The sequence below is a fragment of the Pithys albifrons genome, chromosome 2, assembly GCF_047495875.1.
Source record: "Pithys albifrons albifrons isolate INPA30051 chromosome 2, PitAlb_v1, whole genome shotgun sequence".
Classification (NCBI taxonomy): Eukaryota; Metazoa; Chordata; class Aves; order Passeriformes; family Thamnophilidae; genus Pithys; species Pithys albifrons.
The window spans coordinates 27,792,756-27,805,706 of record NC_092459.1 but is presented as its reverse complement, the minus strand read 5'-3'; the positions used below and the strand labels follow the sequence as shown (position 1 = coordinate 27,805,706).

Here is a 12,951-nt window from a genome sequence, read left to right as displayed (position 1 = left end):
TATTCCAAGTCTTTGCTTAAGAGGTTAGTGGTGTTTATCTCCATCTTTACAGAGCAGACTGCTGAGTGCACTAGAGCACTTATCTAGGCTTCCAGACCACAAACCAGGCAGCAAAACATAGTTCCCCTAGTTCTGTATAACCCCCACTTCTAGAAAAAAAGCCCCCACCAAACAAGCATATCTGCAGTGACTGTTATTGATCTGAGTGGTTTTTTTCAGTGTGCTACAAAAACAAGACAGTGCAGGTAAGAAGTTAATTTTCTAATAGAAATGTTCTATCCTTCTACTTCTGTACATAACTACAGATAACCCAGTGACATAATGAGCACTTTCTAAGAGTTCAATTACATATCAACACACACAAACGTACCTTTTCACCAGGCAGACCAGCAACACCATCCTGTCCTTTTGTGCCCATTTCACCCTACAAAACAAATTGATCAGTTAGAAGTTCTACAGACTTCTGATGTTAACAACTATTTGGGTCACATCAGACTCAACAGAAAAACATCTTCTACCTGCTGTTGTGCTTAGTAATGCAATCCTGTGGAGGAGGATGCCTTACACATAACAGTAAAATCAGACAAAACTAATACGTTCTAATACACCTATCATTTCAATTAAGACCTTCATCTGACAAATACTTGCACATTCACATTTCCATAAGAGCAGGTCTGCTGATTTTAGAGGAATTCATTGCAATACCAGAGTGAAACCAAGAAGGCCCATTTTCAATAGGTAGACTGTGTTCTACATTGAGAGAGTTCAACATGTAATACAGGTTTGTCTGAAGTCATGTGCCCACACTATTTTTAAAAGACACTACTTAAACTCAGTTCATCTCTCCCTCCCTTTCACCCTCTCAGAGAAACCAAACCCCAAACCATGTGCAATCTGTAAAAAAATTTCAGTTTTAAGAGACAAATGATCAGCTGGTCAGGAGAGTTATGGAAGATCCCCACAACTGCATGGGGCCATAGGTCTTAAAAATTAGGTAAGAAAATACGAAACACAGAAATTTTGCTTCATAATGTCAAGTATAAGGTTTAGAAAATTTAAAATAAAAACTGTTTAGATGCTAGAGGAATACAACAAAAGCACTGAAACCATAAAGTCTTCATTTAAAAACAAAAACATAAGGTGTGTCTACTTGTACCAAGAAGAGAACATTCTCTAGCAAACAAAGTAGCAGCCCTTTCTGGAGTAATCCAATTCTTTATGAAGTAAACCTCTCTGGTTTGAAAAGAAATAACCATTAAATTGTTCTTTGAGAGAACAGGTTGCACAAAGGAGAAATAAAAACACATTTATACAAATAAATGCTTCCTAAAATAGGTTGCAAATCTAGGTTTGGAGCTCAAATCTAAAACTGTATACTCAAAAGCCCTCCTGAGGAGTTAGTGCCCAAGATCTTTAAACTCTCAAAGTGCATAACTTTTTAAATAGCAGGATCCTACTGGTAGTAGTTCCAAAGTACACAAGAGAAACATTAGAAACTGCACAACTGTACCACATTCCAGCTGTCCAGTGTCTTCCCCAAGAGAAAGCAGAATGGGTTCCTATCTGGATGACTGTTTCTGCATTTTGCATGAGACCATCCCCATGACAAGTGCGTAACCATTTCTTAAATTACAACTTAGGTCTCTTCATCAGGTCTAAAGAGATTTTTAATTACTGTAGTTATGGTACAATAACATCAGCTAAGTACTCCAGAACTCAGTATCAGAAAGCAAACACTGCCTTAAAGCTTTAAAAAAAACCCCAAAACAAACAAAAAAAATCCACGAAAAAAGGGAAAAAAAAGAGAAATGCATGAGTGTTCCCCCTGCCCCAAACAAAAAAATAAAAACCTGAAAGAGCTTCACAGACAGAACACTGTAGTAACTTTAATTTTCAGAGCAAACGTAATAACTCTGTTTGAAATGAAGGTATTAACCTGTCTGAAATTAAGAAAGGAGCAGTAAGATAGGCAAGTACACAAACCCAGTATTATTTATATCCCAGAATCAAAAATGTCAGAAAAACCCTCCAAGATTGAGTCCAACCTTTGACTGAACTCCATCACATCAAATAAACCATAGCTCTAAGTGGCACATCCAGTCATTTCCTGATTAGTTCCAGGGATGGCAACTCCACCACTTCCCTGACCTTTGCAGTGAAGAAATTCCTCCTGATCTGCAACCTGAACATGCTGTGGTGCAGCTTCAGGCAATTTCCTCTGTCACTAGTTGCCTGGGAAAAGAGGCTGATCCCCACATGGCTACACCCTCCTATCAGGTAGTTGTAGAGAGCAATAAGGTCTCCCCTGAGCCTCCTTTGCTCCAGGATGAACAACCCCAGCTCTCTCAACCACTGTCTATCGGACTTGTGCTCCAGACCCTTACCCAGCTTTGTTGCCCTCTTCTGGACATGCTCCAAGCACCTTAATGTTCTTGTAGTGAACGGCCCAAAACTGGAAACAGTAGTCAGGATGAGGCCTTACAAGTATCAAGTACAGATCCCTAGTCCTGCTGGCCATGTTATTTTTGATGTCATTGGCCTTCTTAGCCAACTGGGCACATGGCTGGCTCATGTTCAGTGGCTGTTGACCAGCACTCCCAGGTCCTTTTCTGCCAGGCAGCTTTCCAGCCTCTCTCCCCAGCTTGTAGCACTGCATGGGGTTTTCCTGGCCACAGCGCAGGACCTGGCACTTGGCATTATTGAACCTCATACAATTGGCCTCAATCCATGGATCCAGCCTGTCCAGATCCCTCTGCAGAGCCTTCCCATACTCCAGCAGATCAACATTCCTGCCCAGCTTAGTGTCATCTGTGAACTTACTGAGCATGCACTTGACCCCCCTCATCCAAATCATCAATAAAGATATTAAACAGCTTTATCTCAAAAACAGGCCAAAATCCTGTGTGTGTGAATAGCATCAATCCACTGGCACCATCAGAACTAAAGAAGTAGGACTGGCCTCTGGTTATCTTATCTAATCATTCACGGAGTGACTCTTATCCATGCATGCCCTGTAGCCTTATGCCACTTGCCAGTATTTTAATAGATCAGAACCACTTCATTACATTTTTATACACTGTATAGTCTAAAATTACACAGGCTGCTACACGCCAGGAATCCTTTAGCCTGTATGACTTACTAGCCAATTAAAAAAGGTATGTTTACACTTCTGTTCCACTGACTGCAGACAGACTCCCCACCTTAAAGACGATTATTTTCCACTGCAAATTAGATCTGAAAGTTATGCTTCTATTTTCTAATTGTGATTTTATTAACCCTGAAAGGGTTAATAAGTTTTATTAAGTTGTAGTTTTTCATGCTTTCATTGGTTATATGACCTCTAACAGTATTAATGTAGGCAGCATGACAGACTAAAACGAAAATGCAATTTTGACTTTATGACATTTTTTCCTTCTGCAGATCTCCATATACTACACTTTTGTGAAGGACTTGAAGTATATGATGGCAGAAGGACAGCTGCATAAGGTGGTGAACACTAGTAGTACAGTGATATACACTCAGCGTAACAACATTTAAAGGTATACAGGGAAAAATCTTTATCAACCAAGCACAAGATATTTATTGACTAAACTACTTAAGCCATAGCACATCTTTTCAGAATGTGACCTATTGCAAGCAACAGGATGGCTATTATCTTTTTGACAACGATTGTTTTGATAAACTCATAAGCAGACAGTGTGGAAAAACAGCACGTTGAAATTAAAAAGAAAGTCAAAATGCTTCTGCTAACTTGCCATAAGGCCAAGCCAATCTAAACTTGTAAAAAGAGTGCAGACAGCAAACATACTCCTTTCCCAAATCTCCAATCAGCCTTCTATCTGACATGGAAACAATTTTGCACATCTGAGAGTGCCTGAAGTATTACACTCATGATCATTTTTTTACATTAATGATTCAGAGTTTCAAAAGCCTTGACCTTTAACTCTTTGCACCTTGCAGCCTTTATTGAATGCACCTGTTGTAGAAGCAGAAATGATATGCTAGGAGCAGACACAAAATACAATCATGGACTGAAAACATAAAGCCAAATGTGATAGAAAGAATGACAAACTGATAATTAATTAACAAATTATAGTCCTTTCTCATATAAAATCAAGAATCACTCTTTAAACAACATACTTTATTTAGACATGTTATTTTTTTCCCTTAAATTGTATGGCTATATACAAAACATTTACATTGTTACATGCTGTGGGATTAACTTGCCATAGTCATATTTAACCTAGAAAACACAGTGTACAAGGAATTTTGGGAGGAGGAAAATGTTCCCAGAAACATTCTGTACTAACCAGGTAGAGGTGATGATTTTAATAAGAGAAAAGAAAATGCACTTAATAAAGAAAATAATATTAACCTGGCCTAGAGCACCCATTGCTAGAGTATTGCATTGCAACATGGCCCTTGTCCACAATGGGGACATATTAGTTCAAATAAAAGGAGTAACATACATCAGTTATCAAAATATTCCTTAACCTTAATCCAGTTCGGTTTGGTAAGATTTGATTAAGTTAGCTGTCGCAGTTGTCATCATAGTTATGTGTGCCATTATGTCAGTTTAACCTCAGCCAGCAACTCGGCCCCACACAGCCACTTGCCCATTTCCACCCCCCTGGTGAGATGGGGCAGAGAATTGGAAAAGTGAAAATGAGAAAATTTGTGGGTTGAGACGATGACAGTCTACTGGGTAAAGCAAAAGCCGCACGCACAAGCAAGGCAAAACAATAAATTCATTCCCCATTCCCGTGGGCAGGCAGGTGTTCAGCCACCCCCAAGAAAGCAGGACTCCATCACACATAACAGTGACTTCAGAAGACAAACATCATCACTCCAAACGTCCCACTCCCTTGCTCCTTCTTCCCCCAGCTTTACATGCTGAGCGTGACACCTTATGGTATGGAATATCCCTTTGATCAGTTGGGATCAGCTAGCCCAGCTGTGACCCCACCCAGCTCCTTGTGTGCCCTCACCTCTCTGGTGGGGTGGGATGAGGAGCAGAAAAGGACTTGAAACTGTGCAAGCACTGACCAGCAATAACAAAAACATCCTTAGGTTATCAACCCTATTTCTAGCACAAATTGAAAACACAGTCCCATACTGGCTACTATGAAGAAAATCAACTCTATTCCAGCCAAAACCAGGACACAACATCATCATGAATGTCCAGGTAAAAAAACCCCAGCTTATTATCAAGAAATAATAAATAAATTCACAATCAGAGAACATGCCAAGGGAAAGAAAACTCATCCCAAAGGCAGCTTCACTCCAGGGTTTCCCTGGCACTGTGGGAGCAATAGGGAGTACACAGACCAGAAAGTATCACCCCTGTTACTTCCAGCAAGAGCCCCCAGATGTGCACTGACCTGTCACTGCAGGGGTTCAGCCTCACCATGACCTGAGCTGGGTGTTGCTGGTTAAGCCTCTGTGCGAGGGCTGGTGACTGCTGCCTCCTCTGCTCCACCTTCAGAGCTCTGGATTGGCCCCACCAGGGAAGTATGACATTCCCCCAAATACTCTGAGAATCTCAGAGTGGTGAGTAGGTGCTGCCACCATCTTTACTCCTCCCTTCAGAGGACTTAAACTGCAATCCTCAGGACCGAGATAAATATTGGAATAGCATATATAGTAATGCAGTAAAAAATTATACATTTCAGAATTTATTACAAGAAAAAAATTAAGCTGCATTACTAATGTTTTTTTTTTAATTTGATAACTCTAACTGCTACATGGTAAAACATAAGTAGAACTACCTATAAATGCTTACTTCATAAGCATGAAGTTTTTTTCTGCTCACTAGAACATTTTAGTCTACTAAGTACACTAGCAATTCCTGACTTTGTCATCACTGACAGCCAGCTGTATTTTGCCCATTATTTTTCTTTTCCATGCATTCTATCTTTTAGGTCCCTATCAGGGACCTCTGCAACAAAACTGGACGAGGAAGGAACCGTCTCAAGGCTGCATAATACATTAGATATGCTTTAAGTGGAATCAGGTGGACTGGGTATTAGGAGCAAAGTCAGAGGAACAGGAAAAAAAACTAGCCAGGGAAACAGGCAGAAACAGCAGTCAGACACCTCATTTTTACTTCAGGATTTTTTTTTCTTATCGTTCTGTTACAAATATTTTTCCTAGTGCAGGATTTCACTGTCACTGTCCAAGCTCGCTCGGCCGTGGCAGATGAACCTCAGGACTTAAACACTGGGGCCAGTTCTGCGCACACTGAGCCTCACCTGATAATCCACTTCGCAGGCTGGAAGGGCACACCCATGTGGGGACAGCCCTTCCCAAATCTTCGTTCACGAAGCTGAGCCACACACAGAATATGTTGCATAAACGTATCTCTACCAATCCTAAAATAGCCTTTTAAACGTCTTTTTCCTTAATTAAAATTTAAATTAGTGAAGTTGAATAGCAATAAATTTCTCCATGGTGTGCATCAACAGGCTTTTTCATATTTGAAAGCACTCTGCCTCTGGCTTTTTGTTCCCTACTGCACTTATAGCATTAACCACTGACCTATTAACAAAGCTTGGAATGGTTTAATGTTATATCAAAATACTTCATTCTGTACATATTTCAATTTAAAATTTTTCAGGAGTACTAAGTTTGATTAAAAGAAATAAGAATAGAAAATATAGTTACTTTTTTAGCCTCTTTGAGAAAGAAACTCAGTTTATATATTCAATACATTTGTAATCATTCCACTTAGAGTGATCCGTATTCTGTCTTTCTGAAGAATTTCTACATATTGAGGACAGAACAGAACCTTCACATCTTTATCCAAACACATTTGTTAACAGCTTATACATTTGTAACACTCTGAGTAGCTATATATCATGCTGAAGCAGTAGAAATTACTTCTAAAACAGAAAACATGGTAAATTTCTCACTTGTCTCAGCAGAAGAGGAAAACTCGCTCCACAGCACAGATATCAAAATGTCTTAAATCACAGGAGACTTCCACCTGATTTGTCTCCACTTGCAAGTTGTGAAATACACTGTGCTAAGGATCAAGCTGCCATGAAAATAACATAGGATATTATTCAGAGAGAGCCCAAACTATACTCTTGACTGCTTTCATCCAATGGGGGAAAGCTGTCAAGCAGTCCAAATTTGTGTTTCAAGGGCAGAGATCAGTAAGCAGCAAACATAGTCTGTCCTGGTGACTTTTACAGTTCTAATTATTCAGAAATTTAAGAACAGGAGGTGGTCCTTTGCTGCAGAAGCTGATCTCCCAGCAAATAAAATCCTGCAGAGCAAACAGACTGTTTCATCCCTGAAGCACTGGAGATAATTCTTTTTAGTGAAGAACTGCCCTCATGAAGCCACAATTTGAGGTCAGGTTTATAAATAGAAAGGTCATTCACACAAATGGGATAATTTTGACCAGTGATGCTCCTGTGCATTCAGACAACAGCTTCCCAGAGATTTATCAATATTTGCATGAATGCCTGTTCCAGTGAAAACACAGCACTTCAATTTATTTGGGCTTGCAATATATTTTGGACTTTAGCTCAGATCGGTTCAGAGGCACTCAGATGAGCCAAGAGTACAGGAATGAAGTGGAAACAGGCTAATAATTATATTCAAAGTGCCTAAAAAAGGATTATTAGATATCATACTTTGTACTGGTGATAGCTTAGATAGTCCTGAACAGTCTGACTTCAAGGAAAAATTATGTCACACTGAAGAGGAGGGCAATTTTGAAGGGTTTGATTATAGTCTAACACCAATTTGTGCATGTAGAGACTTTTTATTGTTATAGGACTATCAAGAAAGATGTTTAAATTCAGTCATACAATTAATTACAGTGGATTAAAAAATGGAATGAAACAAAGTAAAACAAAAGGATAAGGATGGTTGTGTTGAAAAAAGAGATAACATCAATAGATACAGAAATTTCCTATGAAAGAAGGTAAAAAAATTAACATTTTCATTTGGATGCTGCCATGGCAAGGACATTTAAATATAGTTAGTTTAATACCTGTAGTAATACGATTTAGAAGCAAAAGAAAATAAAATGAGAATCTGACCACAAGAGAAGGGGGAAACTTAGGCTTAAGAACCACACATGGCTTACAGAAATCCTGATTTTTTGTGACTGGCCAAAGTCATCACAAAGAGTTTGATAATTTCCTTTGCATAATCTGACAATAAATCACATACCCTGTATGCTTGGAATGCTATGGAGTCTTTCTGCCTCTCCAGGTCTAATTATTGTTGTAACAAAGCCATCATTGAGAGAGAATGTTACCGAAAACTTGCAGAAACGCAGAGGGTGGAAAAAATGGTAGTAAAAGAGAATGTTGCATTCAGCTCCATCATGGTAGGCACTATTCAACATAGGATCTGTTTGCTCCCAGAGGTCAACATTGAGCCAGTCTTGTCAATCACAGCAGTAATGTGCTCTCCTTCCCTTCATAACACAAAACACCCCACTGCAAAGCTAGGAAATAACAAGTACAGTCAGTTATAAGGAAGGTTCAAATTAAGCAGCTTTCTACCTGTTTGCAGTAATATCCCAGACTTTAACCTGTTGGTTCATTTAATTTTTGGAAATGACATTGATAAATGTCAATATACTATCCTTAGGGGTAAACTGCTGAATGAAGCTGGGTTCATTGACTCCTAGATGCTTTTTGAATCCATCCAATGGAGATTTCTTTGTAAAAGGAATGATAGAACAGAACCAGAGGTGAACACAGGCACCTACATGCTTTATTCAGAGACACTATGCTTAGCATAGTAAATACTGCTAATGGGCTGGGAGATTAAATGGTAAAAAAAAAAATCTGACTTGTGAAGTCTCCTTCCTCATCTTAGTAGCAATAATAGTCTAAACGCTTCAGGTCAGGAGCAGAAAAATAGTTTCACAAATAAATGCTGGGGAACTCCCACACTGGTAACATAGGCTAACACTAAAACTGACAAATGTTCCATATGCTCAGAAAGTGTATAAAATCAGCAAAACTTCGTGATTAATTCTGAACACTGACAGCAATCATTCTAGGTTCATCTGGAGTATAGAAACTAACACAAACTTTTTTTCCACCTAAAGATAGAGCTTGAATCGAAAATAAAACATGTATTTGAGGTGAGGAGCTGTGGGCAGGCAATATATCATAAAGGAACTTACATGATTTCAACTGACTGTGTAGATAAGCCCTCAAACTATTTCAGATCACATATTTAACAGTGTGCTGTAAAGCAGGACATTCTAGCCATCTTCCTCTCACACTGCACTCCCTGAACTCAGTCCCTATTCTATTAGCACAAGGAAAACTCATTCCCAGGTATGTTCTAATACATCATCCTCCACAAAAACTTAAGGAATGGAGCATGAAGGTAAAACATCTGAGATGCTGACCTTCATTATTAGGAAATGTCCAACCAGCACAGTGCAAGAATGTCACAGTAAGCATTACAGAAGAATTCAGGATAGGCCCAAGGGAATGAGCAATGACTGGCCTTTGCTAGGGACTTGCCAATGTCAGGTCTCATGTCTTCACAATCAACAAAGTTTCAGGTATGACTTGTGAAAGGATATACTGATGGCATATTAGTGAATTCATACCATCTGACTGCAAGGATGAATCTACCACATAAGATTCCATCCATCAGCAGTGACGCACACACATGACATGGAAAAATTCTTGTCAGACTACATATATTCTCTTATTTTTGGATAAGGAGAACAGGCAATAGGGCATGCTGACAGCTTTAGGTAGTCATGTGCTTGCCAGGCAGGTAAACTGTGCTTGATGAGGTGACCCCAAAGCTGCCTGGCAGGAAACTCGCATGCAGAACCAGGCACTGACTGTTAAATGACCTGACCGGTGTGCAGGGAAATTCCTTTTAATAACAAAATCCATAAAGTTCCTATTTAAGAAAGATAAGCCAAAGATAAAGACTTGAAAGAGAGAACTCAACTGGTATTTTACCTTTTCTCCTTTTTCTCCTTTCTGGCCTGGCAAACCAGATACTCCTGGCAATCCTGCTTCTCCCTGATTTGAAAAGAAATAAAAAAGTCAATAAAGCAGATCTAAAATATATTTTGTTTGGTTTCCTGTCTTTGTCACAAAAGTCTAACAAAAGCAAATGACTCAGTAAATACAGTGCAACACCCAGGAGAAGGATTAAAAGAAAACAAACACTACATTGGATATAATTTATTCTCAAATAAAAACATTTACACTAAATATAATTCTCAGTTTTACCACGGTAATTTTTAGGTGTATATTCAAACAACTAAATTTTACAGACATCTCTAAATTAACTAAATCTAAAACATACTATTTTATTAATTGGGCAATACAACGTAAGCACATTACAATACTACAAACCAGTAAGACATTTTCATCTCAAAAAAAAAAGACAACTTTTTTCTCATACCTGGCAGGACTAAACAGCATGATGCACTAAAAAGTAATAGGAAAATTTCATACTTTGTTTGGAAAGCAGTAGCATCTCTCTCTAGATTCTTGCTGCATTCCTGGAAGCGTGTATATTTTGCTGGCATGAGCAGTCACTGGTGACAAAGTTGTAGCAAGTATCTTTTCTTCACGTGGGCACTAAAATAAAAAGATTTTTCTGGTTTTTGGTCCACTTTGCTTAATAGATAAATACCATTCAAACACTAGTTTTAAGTTACCTTATGTTTTCATACTCCTGTACATGCCATATTATGAAAAGTCACAATTGCCAAATAGAGAAAAAAGCTGGAACAAAATGAATTCTAGATATTGTGATCCTTCTCTTATAAAATCAATGCCAGTTAAAACTGATATGATTGTCCACTTGCTTCCTAAAGAGCCCAGACAGAGCAATAAAATCTCCCTGAATGAGACGTAGCGAAACAGAAAATGCCCACAGGGAAAAAAAAAAATACAGTGCTTCTCAGTCTCATCCTGCCCTTCCCCCTTTCCCCAAACAAAAATGTCAGAATGAGTGCAAAGCAAAATTCCCTTTTATTTTTTTGTAATTAAATACTTCAAGCATACATAGTTTGGAAACAAACCACAAAAGCCCTGAAGCCAATATTCACCTGTCTAACTCCTGAGAACTGAGCCAACCTGAAGATATACTCCAGAACAAGCCAACAGAGCCTGACAAATTTCAGAAGCTCTCATTAAGATGTAATGAGGTTTCCTTCATGCCTTCTGTCAAAGAAATTCCCACAGGATTTACTTTTTAGGGTAGAAATCTGTACCCAAGTACAAATTCCTTTCCTTATATTACTGAAAATGTAACCCTTATAAGAGATAAGGAAGTCATGAAAAAATAAACCAGCAAGTGTAATACTGGTTTCAATATGAAAGTCATTAACAAGCAGTCCATCATTTTTTACATCTTAAACATAAAATATACAAATGAAACTGAGGGTGCTTTTAGCTATATAACTGAGTCAAGGTTTAAGATGTCATTAATAAAGCCAATTGTTGAGCTTTTTGTGTTCTTATATAATTAGGGCCTGTTTTGTTCTTGCTTTATTTTTGCTACTGTTTCATAACTGCTAATTAAATTGTATTTCCATGCACAAATTGGAACTTAGAGAAATTTCATTCATTTTCCATGTGCACATACATTCAAGAAAAAGTCTGCACTGTTTTCAGGAATACATTGAGAAATATATTTGAACAATAACTTGTTATTTAAAATTAAAATTTCCCCCAGAAATTAGATCCAGTCTCTTCCATGCTTCTGAGAATCTACTTAAAACTAGCAAACCAATATTTAAACACTTTTTCTTTCTGAGTTTTTTTGTGGTGTTTTTCTTTCTTTCCTTTTTTTTTTTTAACGGGTGAGTTTGCAGATATAATTGTTTCGCTGAACTTCAGGCATTTCTATAGTTCTAGTGTCTTCCAGTTTACACTGTCTGTCTGTCATAATGTGAGGGAGAAGTGAACCATTTAAACTAAATCAATATTTTCCCTTAAGTAATATACTTTATAAAGAAGAAAGTATTTCATAGAATCAAAGTTGGAAGAGATTTTTAAGACTATCAAGTCCAACTGTCAAGCTAGTACAGTAATTTGCCAATTACGAAACACCCATTCCTCCACCTTAGTTGTATTGAAATGAGGAAAACATGTCCAGCATCTTCTTATTTCCCTTCTACTGCCTTGCAGACTCCTTCATGAGCTTTACTTACATCATCCGTAATGTTTCGTGAGATGCAACTGTTACTAAAACGGCCTCTCCTGTTTGAAACCATTCTCAGGTCACCTCAGCGATTTCTTTCCTACTCTCTGAGGCTTCCTCAGTTACTAATTAGATATTAAATCAATATTAAGAAACTAATTTTAAAAGCACTAGCAGCACCTAGTACTTTTTACTGTTCCACTGTGCCAGTTTAGTTAAGCAGCAAGAAATTATGTACCATGGCTCGAGATATGGGATTCATTTTTAGAGACTTCTTTACAACTCTTTAGTAAGAAAAAACAAAGCAATGTCTTTTGTATTAACATTAGAATTTTAACAGAAAAATTACCAAGTCTGCAGATATTTCACAGCATGTATCTTCTGTTGCAAGTTTTGGATTACAATAAACTGCTAAGTGGTGAAGTTCAATCTATTAAGAAATACAAAAGAAATTGATGAATGAAAAAAAATCTGTGTTACGGCATGTTTTGACGTATCTTGGCATAATAAACTTTCTTTTTGAAACACAGTACATTTCTGAAATGCCAGAAAACACAAATGCAAAACATTTACACAGCTCCTCATCGGAGCAAATTATGCAGTCTCTATTACTTTGATGTAAATCACATTTTAGATTTAATTTATTTTCATGTAAGTTGCATTTGTCTGTGTTGGTCCTGCTATGTTATACAGGTATTTTACTCCTCTAGACATCCCCTGCAAACATTCTTTTCAGGAATGTAATTTTCCTCTCTAGTGAACTGGAGTAAAGGTTTGATAAGCTCTCTA

At 38.0% G+C, this 12,951-nt stretch overlaps 1 protein-coding gene across 5 annotated transcripts in view; it reads right to left on the bottom strand.

Annotated features, from left to right (window-relative positions):
* COL19A1 (collagen type XIX alpha 1 chain) overlaps positions 1-12,951 on the bottom strand; it is a 180,628-nt gene that overhangs the window by 133,745 nt on the left and 33,932 nt on the right. For 4 of the 5 annotated variants that reach the window (XM_071548523.1, XM_071548524.1, XM_071548526.1 and 1 more), the window contains 4 exons: positions 12,512-12,592; positions 10,467-10,592; positions 9,963-10,025; positions 371-424 (listed from right to left, as the gene is read on the bottom strand). In XM_071548523.1, coding sequence (XP_071404624.1) covers positions 371-424; positions 9,963-10,025; positions 10,467-10,592; positions 12,512-12,592 — 324 coding nt within the window. The remainder of the gene's footprint in view (positions 1-370; positions 425-9,962; positions 10,026-10,466; positions 10,593-12,511; positions 12,593-12,951) is intronic. The other variant, XM_071548525.1, reaches the window with a different exon arrangement.